The sequence below is a fragment of the Somniosus microcephalus genome, chromosome 7, assembly GCF_052327205.1.
Source record: "Somniosus microcephalus isolate GS21.2 chromosome 7, FLI_Smic_1.0, whole genome shotgun sequence".
Lineage (NCBI taxonomy): Eukaryota > Metazoa > Chordata > Chondrichthyes > Squaliformes > Somniosidae > Somniosus > Somniosus microcephalus.
Genome location: NC_140993.1, coordinates 205152628 through 205173867, shown reverse-complemented (window position 1 = coordinate 205173867; position 21240 = coordinate 205152628). Strand labels below are relative to the sequence as shown.

Below are 21240 nucleotides of genomic sequence, written 5' to 3'. Positions count from 1 at the left end.
AAGAGGGCGTAACTTTAAAATTAAAGCTAGGCTGTTGAGGGATGATGTCAGGAAGCATTTCTTCACACCCAGTGTAGTGGAAATCTGGAACCCTTTCTCTGAAAAAACTGATGAGGCTAGGTCAATGAAAATGTCAAAACTGAGATTTTTGTTAGTTAAGGGTGTTAAGAGTTATGGAATCAAGGTGGATAAATGGAGTTAGGATACAGATCAGCCCTGATCTAATTGAATGATAGAACAGGCTCGAGGGACTGCATGACCTTCTCCTGTTCCTATCTGAGGTTGGCCAGGAGGGCATTAGAATAGTCGAGTCTGGAGGTAACAAAAGCATGGATGAAGGTTTCTGCAGCAGATGGGCTGAGGCAGGGGCGGAGATGGGTGATATTGCCGAGGTGGAAGGGGACGGTCTTGGTGATTGAAAGGATACGCGCACATAAACACACACTTCATACTGTTTCAGAGTCAGGCGGTAAATATTTGGGTCTAAGTGTAGGATTCTTTGTGATATTTTAAATGAATAATTAAAGACGATTGTTATATCTGCAAAAAGAAGTTTCCAGTGATCTGAATGGCAGGGTTGGAGCGGTGGAATATTGATTCACAATTGGAACGTGGAATGCAGTATTTGGAACGCGCAATTGCAAATGTCCAGTCAAATACTCAGTGAGTGTCATGGAGCGCAGTGCGGTGTGGGAATTGTAGTCTTGTCCTGGTGATTTAACTTTTAACTTTACAGGCTGCAGAAAAGTACAGAATTCTGAGCTGTGGGTCTTTAATTTCCTGCGTTCGTCCCATTATTTCTCCTTCCCCCTTCTCGCTGGCTGAAGAAACGTGGACTACAACTCCCAGCGGCCTGCGCGATTTCTGCGCCCGCGCAGTCTGCGATTTAAAACAAATACAGGCTGCGTTGGGAGTCACGAGCACCATGGCGGAAGTAGATCAGGTAAATACAGGGAGTGCAGGTGTTTGGTTGTGCTAATAGCGAATGGTTTCGTCCCTGCTCTTTAAAGGAGTTGTGTATGTGATAGTATCTGTAACACTGAAGAGCCTGTTAAGGGGTTTTCAGTCATTGTGGGGATGGTCGGTTGGTTAGGGGCCTGGAGAATGCAGTCAGTCTGTTGGGGTTCTCAATGTTATGTCTCTGTATAGAATCACACAACGCTCCAATGGGAATAGCGCAGTTCGCCTTCCCGTTTCAACTTCGTAATCTTTGCTTTAAAGAAATAGTGGCCATGGCGTTACAGGAATGTTACCTTTTGATGCTGTTATTTAAAAAAAAGTTTATTAGGTTTGTAAACACAAGTGTGTGCAGTAATGCTTTGTAGTAATGACTGCTTTGCTTTACTTTCAACCAACGTAAACTCAACAAAAGCAAATATAAAGTTCATACTGTAACACGTGCAGTTGCCTACCATAGATTAAATCATGTAGCCAACATGTCCAATTCTCGGGTGAAGATTCAAAGATACCTAATGTAGGTGTCCCTCCCTATCTCTGTAGCCTCCTCCAGCCCTACAACCTTTTGAGATCTCTGCGTTCATAGAAACATAGAAACATAGAAGATAGGAGCAGGAGTAGGCCATTCGGCCCTTTCGAGCCTGCTCCGCCATTCAACGAGATCATGGCTGATCATCCAAACCCTAGCACCCGGTCCCTACACCGACAACCATCCCACCCAAGCCCTATCCCCGTAACCCCACGTATTTAATCCCCCCTAACACTTAAGGGCCAATTTTTATCATGGCCAATCAACCTAACCCGCACATCTTTGGATTATATACTGTATATACTATATCCTCTAATACTGGCCTCGTGTATCCACGATTTTCATTGCTCCACCATTGGCAGCCGTGTTTTCAGCTGCCTAGGCCTGAAGCTCTGGTATTCCCTCCCTAAACCCCTCTGCCTCACTACTTCTCTTTCCTCCTTTAAGATGCTCCTTAAAACCTACCTCTTTCTCCAAGCTTTTGGTCACCTGCCCTAATATCTCTGTGATTTGGTGTCACATTTTGTTTGATAATGCTCCTGTGAAATGCCTTAAAGGTGTTCTATAAATGCAAATTATTGTTAATATATCTGCAAACTCTAATCTGGCAATAATAATTATAAAGCTAGGGTTTTCCTTCTGTTTGACTGTATACGTTTTGAGCATTCCTACAATTGCATAGTGCAGGAGGAAGCTTCATTTAAATGAATAAGGGCTGATTTTTTTAATGGGGCACTTATTCAAATGACATGTCCTTTCAAGGTCACACTGCAGCCTGGCTTACTGAACAATTTTTTTGTAGCGGCATGATGGTACTAAAGAATGTCAAAATATTTTGTCTAACATAGATTATCAGTGAGTCTGATGTGTTGGGGTTAAGTTATGAGGGGCACCTGGATAAACTGGGGCACTTCACCCTCCAAAATGATGTTTCGGAGGGGACCTTGTGTAGAAGATAGTCAATGCAATAGTGGAAGTAAAGATGAAATAATTCTTTCAGATGTGCCAGGGCAGCTAGACAAGGGAGCACAGGGTCAGGGTTGTGAAGGGTAAGTTTAGGATAGACATCAAAAAGTATTTCTTTACTTGGAGAATGATCGACAGCTTGTACAGGTGGTTGAGGCCAGAGCACCGATCTCTCCTCTAAGAATCGGCTCCAGGCTGATGGGAAGATGGTAGAGTTAGTATCCTGGAGGGCTTCGATGAAATTGACACTGGTGGTAGCTACCTTCAGATGAACGTTTAAGATCCTTAGACAATCTTTTGGGAGCAGAGATCCCTTCAACTGAAATATGAAACTTTTCAAGAGTATCATATGAAGGTATTTAACTTTTGTGGATTAATTTTGGTTGGAGGCAATTACTATCACAGAGACAATGTGGCATCGTAAAGATCAGCTATGCAAGCCTTTGTCAATACTTTGAGACTCAAATGGGCCAAAAGCTTATAGCTTCTCGTGAGTTGCGACACTACATTCATGGCATAAAATATATAATTCAGCAGAATTTGCTCCATTTATGAGGTTTGTAATCCACTGGATGCCGCATTTACTTTATTTCAAGGTGGCATTCAACCATATTTAGTCTTTAATAGGATGAAGCAAACAAAATTGTGCTGCTAGATTTGGTACAGTCATTACATATAATGGGTTTGGTTGCAGTAATGGAATGTTATAGTAACACATTTTAGTGCTTTCTATTTCAGTGCTGCTATGTTTTAGGGCAGAATCAGCTGATTAAATCTTTGATGGCTATGTATGTAACCACTTGCAGTGTTTGTAACACAAGGCTTTGGACAGATTTTATCTGGGGCGCTTTGCTAAATATGTCTACATTTATAAACTCCAAAACTCAGCAAGTTCTGTACACAAAACTCTGGTATCCACCTAGACATATGCCTGTCAAATTCTGGAACTGCCTCACAAATCCTAGTTTTTGGGCATCCACTGTTGTGGAAGTAATAGGTGCCTAAAGTGCACAGCTGAATGTAATATATACAGTCTATTCCTCTTCATTCAAAATATAATTGTTTCAGCACTAAATTCCTCCTTTGTTTATGTTACTTAATTCAAATTATTGCTAAGTTTTTTGGCGCAGAAAACAACTTTGAATTTATTAGGAGTAGACTGTATACTAAATCACAATTGCATCTAATTCCACTTTACCAGGAGTCGATCCATTTATTTTAACAAAAATTACTCTTCTGAATCCTGAAACTTTCACCAAGATATCCCATATTTTAGCACGTCATTTTTTTATTCGTTCATGGGATGTGGGTGTCACTGGCAAGGCCAGCATTTATTGCCCATCCCTAATTGCACTTGAGAAGGTGGTGGTGAGCCGCCGCCTTGAACCGCTGCCATCCGTGTGGTGAATGTAATCCCACAGTGCTGTTAGTTACGGATTTCCAGGATTTTGACCCAGCGACGATGAAGGATCGGCAATGTATTTCCAAGTCGGGGTGGTGTGTGACTTGGAGGGGAACTTGGAGGTGGTGGTGTTCCCAGGCGCCTACTGCCCTTGTCCTTCTAGGTGGAAGAGGTCGCGGGTTTGGGAGGTGCTGCCGAAGAAACCTTGTAGGTGGTACACACTGCAGCCAAGGTACGCTGCTGGTGCAGGGAGTGAATGTTTAAGGTGGTGGATGGGGTGCCAATCAAGCAGGCTGCTTTGTCCTGGATGGTGTCAAGCTTCTTGAGTGTTGTTGGAGTTGCACTCATCCAGGCAAGTGGAGAGTATTCCATCACACTCCTGGCTTGTGCCTTGTAGATGGTGGAAAGGCTTTAGGGAGTCAGGAGGTGAGACACTCGCTGCAGAATACCTAGTCTCTGACCTCTTGTTGCTACAGTATTTATGTGGCTGGTCCAGTTAAGCTTCTGGTCAGTGGTGACCCCAGGATGTTGATGGTAATTCCGTTGAATGTCAGGGGGCAGTGGTTAGACTCTCGCTTGTTGGAGATAGTCATTGCCTGGAACTTGTGTGGTGCGAATGTTACCTGTCACTTATCAGCCCAAGCCTGAATGTCGTCCAGATCTTTTTGCATGTGGGCATGGACTGCTTCATTACCTGAGGGGTTGTGAATGGCGCTGAACATTGTGCAGCCATCAGAGAACATTCCCATTTCTGACCTTATGTTGGAGGGAAGGTCATTGATGAAGCAGCTGAAGATGGTTGGGCCTAGGATACTGCCCTGAGGAACTCCTGCAGTGATGTCCTGGGGCTGTGATGATTGACCTTCAACCACCACAACCATCTTCCTTTGTGCTAGGTATGGCTCCAGCCAGTGGAGAGTTTTCCTCCCAATTCCCATTGACTTCAGTTTTACTAGGGCTCCTTAATGCCACACTTGGTCAAATGATGTCAAGGGCAGTCACTCTCGCCTCACCTCTGGAATTCAGCTCCTTTGTCCCATGTTTGGACCAAGGCTGTAAAGAGGTTGGGAGCCGAGTAGTCCTGGCAGAACCCAAACTGGGCATCGGTGAGCAGGTTATTGGTGAGTAAGTGCTGCTTGATAGCACTGTCGATGACACCTTCAATCACTTTGCTGGTGATTGAGAGTAGACTGATGGGGCGGTAATTGGCTGGGTTGGATTTGTCCTGCTTTTTGTGGGCAAGACATACCTGGGCAGTTTTCCACATTGTCGGAGAGATGCCTGTGTTGTAGCTCTGTTGTTGAAATAAAAAACTAGACTGTGTTGTTGTGAATGAAGAATTTGTAATGGTAGAAAGAGCAATAAAATGCATAGCGTCCTTGGATGTTCTAGCACAGGAACAGACCATTTGGCCCATGAACTCTGTGCTGATGTTTTTCTCAAAGAGCCACCAAGACTAATCCCACTCTCCTGCTCGCTCCCCACACCCTTTTTATAGTTCTCTTTCTTAAACAACTACATATTCCTTTTTTTAAAAGAATTTGTGAACTCTGCTTCAACAATAGTTTGTAGCAAAGAATTCCATATTTTGATTTCATTTTGCTTCTCCCAGGAGATTGTGGACCAGGGGGTGCTGCATTTAATGGAGTTTGTAGATTGACAGTACAGTCTTGATCGACCTTTTTTTTCCTATCCTTTTTTGTATATTTGTACATTTTAACCATCATCTGTAAAGACACTTTTTCCACTTTAATTCTTTTGTGATGATAAATTTGTGCCCCCTCATTATATCCCTCCATAAACTTAAGCTCATTCAAAAGAATGTTGTCAGTATCCTAATTCGCAGCAAGTCCTGTTCACCCATCACCCCTCTGCTCGCTGACCAACATTGGTCCCGTTCCACCAACGCCTTGATTTTAAAATTCTCATCCTCCTGTTCAAATCCCTCTGTGGCCTCGCCCCTCCCTATCTCTGTAACCTCTTCCAGCCTACAGCTCTCAGAGAACTCTGTTCCTCCAGCTCTGGCCTCTTGTGTATCTCCCACTGCCTTTGGACCGTTGGTGGTCATTCCTTCAGCTGTCTAGGCCCTTGGCTCTGAAATGCCCTCCCTAAACCTTTCCACTTCTCTCCCTTTAAGAAGCTCCTTTAAAATATACCTCCTTCACCAAACTTTTGGTCACGTGTCCTAATGCCTCCTCCTTTGGCTTGGTGTCAATTTTTGCCTGATTACGCTCCTGTGAAGCACCTTGGGATGTTTTACTACACTGAAGGCACTACATAAATGCAAGTTGTTGTCTTGTCGACCAGTGGCAACAATCTATCACTATCTGCTCTATCTGAACCTTTCAAGATCTTGAACACCACTATTGGTCATTCCTCAACTTTTCTCAACGCCAGTGGAAAAAAAATCCATAACTTCTCAAGCCTAAGAACATAAGACGTAGGAGCAGGAGGAGGCCATTTGGCCCCTTGAGCCTGCACCGCCATTCAGTAAGATCATGGCTGATCTGATCTTGGCCTCACTCCACTTTCCCGCCCGCTCCCCATAACCCTTGACTCCCCTGTAGCTCAAATATCTGTCTATTTCCACCTTGAATATATTCAATGACTCCGCCTCCACAGCTCTCTTGGGTAGAGAATTCCAAAGATTCACGACCCTCCGAAGAAATTCCTCCTCATCTCCGTTTTAAATTGGCGACCCCTTATTCTGAAACTATGCCACCTATTTCGAGATTCCCCCACAAGGGGAAACATCCTCTCAGCATCTACCCTGTCAAGCCCCCTCAGAATCTTACATGTTTCAATAAGATCCCCTCTCATTCTTCTAAACTCCAATAAGTATAGGCTCAACCTTTCTTCATAAGACAACCTAGTGAACCTTCTCTGAACTGCCTCCAATGCAAGTATATCCCTCCTTAAATGAGACCAAAACTGCACGCAGTACTCCAGATGTGGTCTCACCAGCACCCTGTACAATTGTAGCAAGACTTCCCTACTTTTATACTCCATCCCCCTTGCCTTCCTAATTACTTGCTGTATCTGCATGCTGACTTTGTGTTTCATGTGTAAGGACCCCCAGATTCCTCTGTACCACAGCATTTTGTAGCCTCTCTCCATTTAAATAATTTTGCTTTTTTATTCTTCCTACCAAAGCGGATAACCTCACATTTTCCCACATTATACTCCATCTGCCAAATTTTTGCCCACTCGCTTAACCTATTTATATCCCTTTGCAGACTCTGTGTCCTCCTCACAACTTGCCTCTCATCACTACTGATACTCATCCCTGCTAATACCCCTGGTCAATCCAGTGTAATGCCTGTACCTAACAACTATCTGCGAAAATACAGATTACTGACGAGGGCTGTTGTGTGTTATTTTGGACATCCACTCAGCTGTGAGTTTAATAGCCTTTCATGTGGAACTTTACCAAAAGCCTTTTGGAAGTTTAGGTACATCACATCATAGTGCTTCCCACAGTCCACTTGTGTGGTCACTTCCTCACAGAAGTTGAGGAGATTGGTCAGGCAGGATCATGCCTTCTGAATCCATGTTAACTAGAGTTATTGTAATACAGATGATCCTCAAGTTTATTCCTGATAATTGATTACATTATTTTACATGTAAGACTAATTGGTCTGTAGTTGCCTCCTTCTGTTTGGTCACTATTCTGCCCTTGCAGTGCGTTCCAATGCAGAGCTAGACAGGTAGCTAACAACTTGATATCTTCCCATAAAAATCACAAGGCTTGACTTTTCTTGTAAACTTTACTGAAAGATTCTTATTGTGAAACTGAAATACAATACAGAAATGGAAGCACACATTAGTATACAAGCACATAACTGATATGCATACACAAATTTAGGTACGCCTGAGCAACACAGTACATTTGGCATGTAACTTACCAAACACGTGGAAACACAGCTTACTGTGAATATACATTTAGCAAACTGAAAGGCATTCTCTTTAAATTAGCCCTGTACATAGTGCATCAAAATACAGCTACAAGTTAACCAGCTAGACAGAGAGCGAGCACTTCACGGCTAGCTGTGTAAGTTTGCTTACAGAGAAAAGTTACAAACTAAACATTTTCTGCAAAATATAGTGTACACTAATCATCTATAACATTCTCAAGTACACAGACAAATAGTGTCCAAGGCTGGAGCGTGACAAGAATATAACTTCCCAGACCATGTGTGGCTGCAGGTCTGTGATACACAGTAGTTTACTTTACTGCGCTTGTTGGGTACCAAATATCCACTAGGTGGCGGCACACAATGGAAATTGACCCAAATTACTCAAACCCCTGAATTAACTGGAAAACTAACATAAATTCCTAAAGGAAGGCCACACAGTCACCTTGTCTGAATGTGATAGTTAAATTAGCTTGTTGCCAATCTTATCTTCTGGCACCTCCCCAGTGTCCATTGACTGATTGTCAGTGCCTCACATCTCTTCCCCAGTCTCTCTCGGCATGCTAGGTAAATACCATCTACTTCTGATAATTTATTTGTTCTGATCACATTTAGCCTTTATATGACTTCCATCTCATTTATAATAAAGTAATTTGGGATATCTTTGTTTGGAGAGTGTATGTTGCTCATGTCTTCCCTTGTGACTATGAGGAAGTAGTCATTCAGAATATTTACTATTTTGCATTTATCCTCCGTTTTAAAGTTATTAAATACTCCTTGGAGAGCAGTGCTATGTGGCTGTGATTGCCAATACAGAGGATAACCAGTCAGTGTTAAATTATGGAGCTGTAAGGATCTATGTTCTGGAGTTTTACTCAATTATCTGGGGGTGGGGGTGTCACTTTTTTTTGCAGAATGTTACCATGGGATCTTTAAATGCAACGATCAGGTAGATTGTAGATGATTGAAGAGATCAACTTCAAGGAACAGCTTGAAGAGCTGAATAGCCTTTTCTCTTGAAATATGTCATTCTTACTTGGTACACAGGATGTCATCACTGCTGCTGTTGGGTTCATCCACAATCAAGCATATTGAGCTGAGAGGAAATACATTTCCAGTTTTACCTCCCTTGCCCAAAAGACTAAGTAGAGATGGTTGAAATTGCTGTCTGAGCAAAACCGAGTCCAGATGCCAGTTCAGAGTGGGATTTGAGTTTGGGCTTTTGAGTTTGTCAAATTTTCTTGAGTTGTAGTGACAAGAGTGTTCTTTGAGCTACCTTGTTTGAGTGTATTCTCATTGTATAGCAATGGAGTGCCATGATGAAGATGATGAAATTACCCAGTCGAAATGGGATGCATCCTAGGTTGCTGAGGAATCTAGGGTGGAGATTGTTGTGTATGTACCTTTTTAAGGGAATAACTGGTCTCAGACTGCAGTACTGGCAGTGACCACCCCTGTATAAAAGGCCCTAGCAGGCTTCTGTAGTTTCAGTTTCCAGGTTGTCTCCATGCAGTAAAGACTTGTTATAATCAACTCCTGCAGTCCGTGTCTCAATTATACACGGACATAATACTGGCGACGAGTAAGAAACTAACTTACCTGCAACTCGGCAGCACCTCAGACGACGTTATTGAAGGTCGAAGCCAGAATAAAGAAGAAAAAAAAAAATCCAAAGAAACTCAAGAAACGGGCGTCGACCGTGGGCAACCGCCCTCCAAATCATCGAATTGAAAAGTGCAGGAGAGACTGTCGAGAGCCAGGCTTGGTCTCTAGTCTGTGGTTTCCCAGCTAATCGGGCTGGTGGCAGGTAGTGCACTGATCCTTCCTGGGCTGCGGCGGGCTAGAGCTCGATCGGGTGGCTCTGCAACGGGGCCGGGCAGTGAGTCGGGAAGCAAAGAGAGGGTGCAGCACACAGGGCGCGGCCGGTGCTTCGCAGCCGGGCAGCGTTCGGACCGAAGAAGAGGGAGGGAAGTGTCCCAGAGGGTCCGCTCCATGACTGGAACGGTTCTTCAATTAACGGAGCAAATATTGAAGCGCGATAGAAAAACAAAAATACCGCGAAGAGCGGCATTGGCAGCAGCGATCGGGGAGGCGCGAAGACCACAGGGCGTCACCATTACAGGATAGTAAAATAAATATAATCGCCAGCAACAGCGTTGGCAGCGGCAGGAAAGCGCAGGAGGCGCCATCTTAACTCGGAAGAAGGAAAAGCGCGGGAGGCGCCATTTTGATCCATCGGGGACGAAGGCAAAGCGCGGGAGGCGCCATCTTAGATTTTCAAGATGCCAAAGACTGGCGATATCACTGCCTTCGATAATGCAATAGAAGACTGGACCACGTATGTGGAAAGAGTCGAGGTATATTGCGAGGCAAACGAAATAGCCGATGAGAAAAAAGCATCGGTATTGCTAAATTTAATGGGCGCAAGAACGTACGGCCTATTGCGGGACCTGATTACTCCAGCCAAACCGAAGGCAAAGAGTTTTAACGAAATTGTTGCTATCCTACAGGAACACCTAAATCCTACACCGCTGCTGATGGCAGAAAGATTTAAATTGCACAGGAGAAATCAGCATAAAAATGAGAGCAATGCTGATTACCTTTACGGAACTACGCAAGCTATCAAAGCACTGCCAGTTCGGAGCAGGACTGGCAGATACCTTACGGGACAAATTTGTCTGTGGACTCCTGAGTGAAGGAACCCAGAAGGGGTTACTCTCAGAGAAAGAGCTGACGCTAGATAAGGCTTTCAGCGTGGCAGTATCGTACGAAGCAGCAGCAAGGAGCTGCGGAAATACAACAAAAGCCACAGGAATACGGCACCCACGAAATGACACGGGGATTTGCAAAATGTTATCGCTGCGGCAGAACAAACTATGACCAGAAGGACTGCTGGTCCAAGGACAAAATATGCAGGCAATGCGGAAAGATGGGACACATTGCACGAGTTTGCAGGTCTGGGAAGAAGACCGACAACAACAAAAAGGCTACTAAGGAACCGTACAGGAAAGTACAAAAGATGACGGACAGTAGTTCCGAAGACCAGATGAGCGATAGTGAATCCGGGAACAAGAGACTAAGCTGTCTCAAACTTCACAACGTAATCGCAAAAGAGGATCACCGAACCATTTGGGCCACCCTCACGATAGCAGGGTCCCAAGTCAAAATGGAATTGGATACAGGATCAGCTCTAACCATCATGAATCGACGAGACTACGAGTGGCTATTCTCACACATACCCTTGAAAGAGACATCCATTGTCTTGAGGACGTATACGGGGCAAAAAGTATACCCCAGAGGAAAAATAAGGGTGCCTGTCGAATACAACGGCAAGAAAATACGGAAATTGTATCTCTACGTTCTGCAAGATGGTGGACCACCGTTATTGGGACGTGAATGGATCAGAAAGATAAGTTTAGACTGGCACTCCATTCAGGCACTGACGGTGGCTGGTAAAAAGGATGACGACGTCACTCCTGGACGATTGTCAACAATCTTAGCTGCCGCCAAAGAGGTATTTCAACAAGAACTGGGCACTCTTAAAGGCGTAACTGCCTCGATTAAAAATAGAGGAGAATGCAATTCCCAAGTTTTTCAAAGCAAGACCGGTACCATATGCAATTCGCCCAGCCGTCGAGGCAGAGCTGGAGAATCTGGAGAAGGCAAGCGTGTTATCTAAGGTAGACTGGAGCGAGTGGGCGACACCCATCGTTCCTGTCATGAAGAAAACATTAAACAATAAGTCTGAGGAGCCAAGGAAGGTTCGCATCTGTGGGGACTTCAAGGTGCCGGTGAACCCAGTCCTTCACACAGTACAATATCCTCTTCCAAGGATAGAAGATGTCTTCGCCTCACTATCTGGAGGGAAGCGTTTTACAAAAATTGACCTAGCACAAGCATATTTGCAGATGGAGGTTGAAGAATCCTCTAGGAAGTATCTCACGATAAACACTCACAAAGGTCTTTACCAGTATGATCGACTGGTATTCGGAGTAGCATCAGCTCCGGTGATATGGCAAAGAGCGATGGAACAAGTCCTGCAAGGGATTCCGGGTTACTTGGACGACATCCTAGTGACCGGTGAAGATGACAGTGAACACCTTGCCAACCGAGAGCAGGTGCTCACTAGACTACGTGAACATGGGCTATGAGCCAATCGCCCTAAGTGCGAGTTTTTTAAGAAACGGATATCGTATTGTGGCTACGTGATTGATGAAGAGGGGTTACATAAGTCCCCTGACAAAATTGAAGCGGTAGTTAAGGCTCCAGCGCCTGAAAATGTGTCGCAACGGAGGTCATTCCTCAGATTGGTGAATTACTACCGTAAGTTTTTGCCGAATTTGTCCACAATTCTGCATCCACTGAACGCCCTACTACGAACGTGAGTAGCATGGAAATGGAGCGATGAATGTAAGTGGGCCTTTCAGAAGAGTAAGGACCTAATCACTTCTTCAAGAGAAGTATTGGCTCACTACAACCCATCATTACCGATAAGACTGGCGTGTGATGCGTCTCCCTACGGCATTGGGGCGGTACTGTCACATAAATTCCTTGATGGTTCAGAGAGGCCGATAGCTTTTGCGTCACGCTCGTTAACTTCAGCCGAGCGTAACTACGCCCAGATTGACAGAGAGGCCCTCAGCCTGGTGTGGGGGGTGAAGAAGTTCAATCACTACCTGCACGGTCAGAAATTTACTCTACTTACTGATCATCAACCTCTCGTCTCCATTTTCAACCCTCAGAAGGGCGTACCGATAATGACGGCACAACGGCTACAGAGGTGGTCCCTTTTTCTAGGGGCACACCAATATGACATCAAGTACAAAGGAACTAAACAGCATGGGAATGCTGATGGATTGTCGCGCCTACCGTTGCCGACGGTGGAAGAAGAAGAACTGGCAGTGGATCCAGTGGAGTTATTCCACTCGACTATAGTCGAATGTCTCCCTGTGACAAATACAAACATAGAAAAGGAAACACTAAATGACCCGACACACTCCTGGGTCTATGATTTAACGGTGAAGGGATGGCCAGCACATGGCGAACCACTGCTGCCAGCATTCTCGCCGAGAAGAGAACAGCTGTCAGTGTGCAGAGGAACCTTGATGTGTGGATCCAGAGTAGTAATTCCACCCAAATTGAAGGATAGAGTGCTCAATGAGCTTCATGAGGGTCATCTGGGAGGGGTAAAAGTGAAGAACTTAGCCAGAGCGTTTGTGGTGGCCGGGAATCGATAGAGAAATCGAAGAGATGACCAAGAGCTGTACAGGATGCCAGAAGGTCCAAAACGCCCCACCACAAGCCGCTCTACATCCATGGGAGTGGCCCTCATCTCCATGGCAAAGGGTGCACATTGATTTTGCTGGTCCCTTTATGGACTCGATGTTTTTAATTGCAGTGGATGCACATTCAAAGCAGCCAGAGGTAATAAAAATGTCCTCCACCACCACAGAAAAAACTATCACAGTCTTACGAACCATATGTGGAGTTGACGTTTCCCAGTGACTCTACAACCTGCGTGGGCAGCACGGTGGCATAGTGGTTAGCACTGTTGCCTCACAGCGCCAGGGACCCGGGTTCGAATCCGGCCTCGGGCGACTGTCTGTGGAGTTTGCACATTCTCCCCGTGTTTGCGTGGGTTTACTCCGGGTGCTCCGGTTTCCTCCCACAGTCCAAAGATGTGCAGGTTAGGTTGATTGGCTATGATAAATTGACCCTTAGTGTTAGGGGGATTAAATACGTGGGGTTACGGGGATAGGGTGGGATATGTGTTGGTGTAGGGGTTACGGGGATCGGGTGGGATATGTGTCGGTGCAGGCTCGATGGGCTGAAATGGCCTCTATCTGCACTGTGGGGTTTTCTGTGATTTCTGTGATATTCGCCAGGAATGGGCTGGATGAACAGATTTGCTCTGACAATGGACCACAGTTTGTGTCTGAAGAGTTCCGGAGGTTCTTAAAGAACAATGGCGTTAAGCATTACACATCTGCCCCATATCATCCAGCCACTAATGGGTTGGCCGAGAGGTTTGTTCAAACATTCAAGAAGGCTATCGAGGCAATGTGTAATGAAGATATACCCCTACAACACAAGGTGGATAACTTCTTGTTTGCCTACCGGAATGCGACACATGCGGTTACCAACCAAACTCCAGCCATTATCTTCAATCGAAGACTACGATGCCGCTTGGATTTGGTTAAGCCAAACATCAGAAGAGATGTGGAGAACAGGCAGTTTCAGAATATGAATGAAAGGCCGACCAGGAGTTTTAAGAGAGGTCAACCAGTTTTGGCCCGGGACTACCGCACAGAGAAATGGCAGCCAGGAACGATCTGTACACGGCAAGGACCTCTAATGTATACCGTGGTCGTTGAAGAGAGTATTGTAAGACGCCATGCTGACCAGATTCTAGAGTCACTGGGAAACGTCAATTCCACACCACGATCTGATACACCTGGCGATGAAACCGAAGTACCAATTGCATCTACCTCAGAATCGGTGATATTGGAAGCAGATGAACCAAACAACGACATTGATCCCGACTCAACGTTGCCAGAAGAACCTGATATCCCAAAGAGGCGTTATCCAGACAGAATCAGGAAGCCTCCTCAAAGACTGAACTTATAATTGCTTAACTTCAACCAATGTATCTAGCAACCGTAATTGTAATTAGTTATTATTTAGTTGTTAAATGAATGTTATGTACTGTTTATCTAAAAGGGGAGGAATTGTTGTGTATGTACCTTTTAAGGGAATAACTGGTCTCAGACTGCAGTACCGGCAGTGACCACCCCTGTATAAAAGGCCCTAGCAGGCTTCTGTAGTTTCAGTTTCCAGGTTGTCTCCATGCAGTAAAGACTTGTTATAATCAACTCCTGCAGTCCGTGTCACAATTATACACGGACATAATAGAGATAGTAGAAGCTCTGATCATCTTTGGATACGGGAGTAGTGCCAGAGGACTGGAGGATTGCAAATATTACACCCCTGTTCAGAAAAGGGTAACTATAGGCCAATCAGTCTAACATCAGTGGTGGGAAACCTACCAGAGACCATTGTACAGGACATAATTAATTCTCACTTCGAGAAGCATGGGTTAATAAGGGATAGCCAGCATGGATTTGTTAAAAGCAAATCATGTCTGACTAACCTGATTGAGTTCTTTGATGATGTTACAGGGAGGCTTGATGAAGGTAGTGCAGTAGATGTGTATATATGGACTTCCAAATGTATTTGGTTGTGGTTGTTGGGAGGCCAATCATCTCAGTCCCAGGACATCACTGCAGGAGTGTCCTAGGCCCAACCATCTTCAGCTGCTTCATCAATAACCTTCCCTCCATCATATATGGTTGTTCGCTGATGATTGCAGTGTTCAGTTTCATTTGCAACTCCTCAGATAATGAAGCAGTCCATGCTTGCATGTAGCAAGACCTGGATGGCATTCAGGCTTGGACTGATAAGTGGCAGGTAACATTCGTGCTGCACAAGTGCCAGACAATGACTATCTCCAACAAGCGAGAGTCTAAACACCTCCCCATGACCGTCAACGGCATTACCATCGCTGAATTCCCCACCATCAACATTCTGGGTTTCACCATTGACCAGAAATTTAACTGGACCAGCCACATAAATACTGTGGCTGCACGCGCAGGTCAGAGGCTGGGTATTCTGCAGCGAGTGTCTCACCACCTGACTCACCAAAGCCTTTCCACCATCTACAAGGCACAAGTCAGGAGTGTGATGGAATACTCTCCACTTGCAGCGCCAACAACACAAGAAACTCAACACCATCCAGGACACACACCATCCTGACTTGGAAATATATCGCCGATCCTTCATCGTTGCTGGATCAAAGTCCTGGAACTCCCTCCCTAACAGCACTGTGGGAGTACCTTCACCACATGGACTGCAGCAGTTAAAGAAGGCGGCTCACCACCTTCTCATGGGCAATTAGGGATGGGCAATAAATGCTGGCCTTGCCAGTGACGCCCACATTCCAGGAACAAATAAAGAAAAGGCATTTGATAAAGTACCACATAACAGACTTATTCTCAAAATAGAAGCATGTGGTATTAAAGGGGTGATGGTAACTTGGGTACGTAATTGGTTAAGGGATAGGAGGCGGAGTTTAGCGGTGAACGGTTGTTTTTCTGACTGTAGAGAAGTATGCATTGGGGCCCCCCCCCCCCCCCCCGGGTCGGTATTCCTTTCTTGTATATAAATGACCTTGACTTGGGTATAGGGAGTACTATTTTGTGGATGATACAAAACTTGGCAACATAGTAAATAGTGAGCAGGATAGTAGCAAATTTCAGGAGGACATAGACTAGTGAAATGGGCAGACACATGGTAGATGTAATTTAATTTGAACAAGTGTGAAGTGATAAATGATGCACTTTGGGAGGAACAACATGGTGAGGCTGTATAATCTAAATGGTACTATTTTGAGGGGGGTACAAGAGCAGAAGGACCTGGGGGGGCATATTCACTAATCCTTTAAGGTGGCAGGGCAAGTTGATAAGGCGGTTAAGAAAGTGTATGGGATACTTGGCTTTGTAAATGGGGGCATTGAATACAAAAACAAGGAAGTCATGCTAAACCTTTGCAAATCACTAATTGGAGTTTTGTGTACAAATCTAGGCACCACACTTTAGGAAGGCTGCCAAGGCCTTGGAAAGGGTACGGAGGAGGAGGTTTATCAGAATGATGGCAGGGATGAGGGACTTCAGTTACGTGGTGAGATTGGAGAAGCTGGGATTATTCTCCTTAGAGCAGAGAAGGTTAAGGGGAGACCGAATAGAGGTAGTTAAAATTGAGGGATTTTGATAGAGCAAGTAGGGAGAAACTGTTTCCTCTGGCAAGTGGGTTGGTAACCGGAGGTCACAGAATTAAAATAATTGACAAAAGAACTAGAGGGGAAATGAGAAGAAATTATTTCTGTGAGGGTTGTTATGATTTGGAACGCACTATCTGAAAGGGTGGTGGAATCAGATTCCATAGGAACTTTCAAAAGCCAATTGGACATGTATTTGAAGAGAACTAATTTGCAGGGTTATGGGGAGAAAGCAGAATCTGACAAAAGGTCATCTCTCTCCACAGATGCTACCTGACCTGCTGAGTGTTTCCAGCGTTTTCTGTTTTTATTTCAGATTTCCAGCATCCGCAGTATCTTCCTTTTCTAACTGTACTTTTCAACATGCTTTGCAGTTTTCAGCAGCATAACCCTTTATTCCCATCCTGATGGCTCAGTGAGCTTCCCCAATGAGTAGCTGAGCCACACAGATATGGACTGTGCGGAGTTAGCTGAAATCACCTGGGCCGAAGGTAGGGCTGCTCCACTTGGGTGAAAAGTTAGCCAAGTTATTTTTTTGATGACACTCTGATGGCCCTGGTTGAAGTGCACCTGTATCTATATGCAAGCAAGAGTAGAATTGGGCTTGGTCTTGATTGATGCCCTAATGGTCAAATAGCCCCTGAGTCTTGCTGTCAAGGTTCAAAATGTCTAACAAACATTTGGGGGAGGTACCAGAGGACATGCGGTGCAGTCTGGTCTACTTATGATTCTGGTCCCACACAATGTGGCTGACACTTAATGCCACTGCTGTCGCCTAGCAAGCCACTCAATTGAAGACGGCAGCCCACCTTTACCTTCCAATCATCAAATAAGTTCCAGATGGCCAAAAGATGTTCTTTAATATTAAAAAATATTTTCTCAATTAAACCCTCAAGTGGCAGCTAATGTGCAGCACTGGAAAAACAACTAGAATTTACAGCACAGCTGGAGGCTAATCGGCCCATCATGCTTGGGTCGGTGATAGCTCGTCGATGGAGCAGTGCACTCTAATATAATCTTAGAATATAAAATGCTCTTTCCCAATATCCTATTAACTTTTTTCCTTTTCAAGTAATTGTCCAATTCCATTTCAATTGATATCTAATACGCTAATCCTAGTCTGTCTGTCTGTTGCAGGAGACTCAAAACTATGAAGAATCCACAGATGAATCGGAGGCAAGTTAATGATAGCACAAGTGTGTTACTTTAGTACAAACACAGCTATCACCCGGACATCAGCGCTGCACTGGCAACCGTGACACGCCAGCCCTGTACTCGCACTACATTACATAAGGAGTGAGTGGCAACGGTGGATGGATAAATGGGGATGAAATGCATAGAAAGTGAAGACTGGGTTCTGCTGAAAGTTGAATGAGTGTGAGAAGTGATGTGACGGAGAACGCTTAACAAGACCGAGTGAAGGGGCCGGAGGGGTGGGGCTGAACGCACAGGATGTAGTGGAATCAGCAAATGTACTCACTTCTTGATCTGGTTAGTTCATTAAACCACTCCCTACATTGCATCCAAGACCTGGGTACAACGCTCCTGCTGCTCACCACCTCGGCAACCTCCACCCAATCTTGGTGAGAGCAGCATTGCTGGGGAAAAGTATGTCCCTCCTGCTCCTGCCTGTGCACAGCAGTAATTCAAGTGAATCACAGAATCACAGAAACCCCACAGTGCAGATAGAGGCCATTTCGGCCCATCGAGCCTGCACCGACACATATCCCACCCAATCCCCACACCAACACATATCCCCATTTAATCCCCCTAACACTAAGGGTCAATTTATCATAGCCAATCAACCTAACCCGCACATCTTTGGACTGTGGGAGGAAACCGGAGCACCCGGTGGAAACCCACGCAAACACGGGGAGAATGTCTGTGTGGAGTTTGCACAGTCACCCGAGGCCGGATTCGAACCCGGGTCCCTGGCGCTGTGAGGCAACAGTGCTAACCACTATGCCACCGTGCTGCTGTAATGAAACGTAATGAAACGTCATTAAATCTGGGTGCGGGCCTTGCTCTGTGTCCGCCATCTATCCTGAACACCTCCAATTTCTATTTTTGTATAAAGATTATTAAGGGAATGGGCAAAACTGTTGCAAATGGATTTCAATGTAGGCTAATGCGAGGTCATTCACTTTGGACCTAATAAGGATAGAACAGGGTACTTTCTAAATGGTGAAAAGCTAAAAACAGTGGCGGTCCAAAGAGACTTGGGGGTCCAGGTATGTAGATCATCAAAATGCCATGAACAGGTACAGAAAATAATCAAAAAGGCTAATGGAATGCTGGCCTTTATATCTAGAGGACTAGAATACAAGGGGGTAGAAGTTATGCTGCAGCTATACAAAGCCCTGGTTAGACTACACCTGGAGTACTGAGCAGTAGTTCTGGGCACCACACCTTAGGAAGGATATATTGGCCTTTGAGGGAATGCAGCATAGGTTTACCAGAATGATACCTGGACTTCAAGGGTTAAATTACGAGGAGAGATTACACAAACTAGGGTTGTATTCCCTGGAATTTAGAAGGTTAAAGGGTGATCTGATCGAAGTTTTCAAGATATTAAGGGGAACAGATAGGGTAGTTAGAGAGAAACTATTTCCGCTGTTTGGGGATTCTAGGACTAGGGGGCATAGTCTAAAAATTAGAGCCAGACCTTTCAGGAGTGAAATTAGGAAACACTTCTACACACAGGGTGGTAGAAGTTTGGCACTCTTCCGCAAACGGCAATTGATGCTAGATCAATTGTTAATTTTAAATTGGAGATTGATGGTTTTTTGTTAATCAAAGGTATTAAGGGATATGGACCAAAGGCGAGTATATGGAGTTAGGTCGCAGATCAATCATGATCCCATTGAATGACAGCGGGCTCAATGGCCTACTCCTGTTCCTATGTGTACTGCCCCTTTAAATACAACTGAGATCGTGTCGTGAGTATGCATCATGCCCGCTGCGCAGCTTGGAGACACGAAACCTGGAAGTCAAAATGGATTGGTTCAGTTGAGTTGAGATTGCAGATTCCGACTTGCTGACTTGACTTCTGGGTTGGGCCCCCACATTTTCACCCCCTGCTCGGAAGCCGCCTCCAGATTAATATTGGGGCCGTTGTGTTTTTTTAACATTATTTAGTTTCAAATGTCAACTGGATTTTTGTGACTAAAATACACAAGTTTACTACCTGGATTTTCTAGTGACTCCATGTGTACACTGCTCTGCATTTATTTGTTGAATTCTATTATCATTGGGAGACTGGCTGTTTTATGATGCTCCATTGCAGCCAGTGTATTAACCTCCCTCAGCAGTGAATGCACCATGCATTTTTCAACATATATTTACATAGCATACGCATATTTAAAATAAGACAAAACTCCTATTCTTGAATATTCCAAACCATTGTTGGAGAAATTTAGAACGTGGTTTTCTTATAATGCGGTAGAAGGTAACAATATTTATATCGCTTCAGATGTTATAAATCATGGTACTGCTGATAGTCAGCTGCACTGTTTGTGTGCAAGTTGAATTTGAAATAGCAGAGACCACTGTTTGAATCAGCAGCTTCATCAAAAGGAACATACTGGCTTGTAGCTTTGGGTTGTTGCATTGGTACTTATGGGACTAAATTGTTTGATTTTTCCATCCCCCCTTAAGATGGTTGATGTGCTGACTGGATTGACTAGCGTTTATCTTTAGATGAGGCTGTGAAGAGATGAGTATTTTAAAAATGTTGTTCACAGTTTTATGATGGCTTATAATTGCTTGTTGAAGCAAATTCTTTACGTGGCAGTTGGTAGTTCTCCAGGTGCTGTGCAGGCTTCACCGCTGCACAGGAGAGAACTCATTCTAGCTGGTATGTGTAACTCTAATTTGGAAAGGAAAGATTGTTAAGAACATAAGAAATAGGAGCAGGAGTAGACCATACGGCCCCTCGAGCCCGCTCCGCCATTCAATAAGATCATGGCTGATCTTCGACCTCAACTCCACTTTCCCGCCCAATCTCCATATCCCTTGATTCCCCTAGAGTCCAAAAATCTGTGTGTCTCAGCCTTGAATATACTCAACGAATCAGCATCAACAGCTCTTTGGGGTAGAGAATTCCGAAGATTCACAACCCTCTGAGTGAGGAAATTTCTCCTCATCTCAGTTTTAAATATCCCTCATCCTGAGACTATGCCCCCTAGTTCTAGACTCTCCAGCCAGGGGAAACATTTTATTTCTATTTCTTCCCAACTTTCCCAAAGAATTAAATAAGTTAGTCGTAAAATGATGGTATCAACAAAGCCCAGAAACTCCACAACACTGGGATATGTGACTCCTCCTGTTTTTCAGTAACTCACACCTGGTCTTCTGTTATGCACATAAAAATCTAAGGCAGGTCCTTTCAAGCTTCTGTTCCCTTGGCCCATATAGTTAAAGAAAGAAAAGACTTGCATTTCCATAGCACCTTTCGCAACCTCAGGGCATCCCAAAGTGTTTTACAGCCAACAATTACTGTTGTAATGTTATGGTCACATTTATTTTATTTATCTACCAATGAGGCAACAGTGCTAAAAATAGCCTCCTCCATATCTGAAAGGAATCGATGATTTTAACCCTGAAACTATGTTTGAGATTGCTGCAAAGACTAAAACCG

The 21240-nt window shown here is 44.6% G+C and overlaps 1 protein-coding gene across 5 annotated transcripts in view; it reads left to right on the top strand.

Moving 5' to 3' along the window:
* The first annotated feature begins 390 nt into the window (after nt 1-390).
* The window catches only part of vps41 (VPS41 subunit of HOPS complex), a 278435-nt gene continuing 257585 nt past the window's right edge, over nt 391-21240 (top strand). The window contains exons 1-2 of one of the 5 annotated variants that reach the window (XM_085993371.1): nt 391-943; nt 17739-17777. In XM_085993371.1, the coding sequence (XP_085849497.1) occupies nt 926-943; nt 17739-17777 (57 nt within the window). In that variant the 5' untranslated portion in view covers nt 391-925. The other 4 variants (XM_085993375.1, XM_085993372.1, XM_085993373.1 and 1 more) reach the window with 4 other exon arrangements.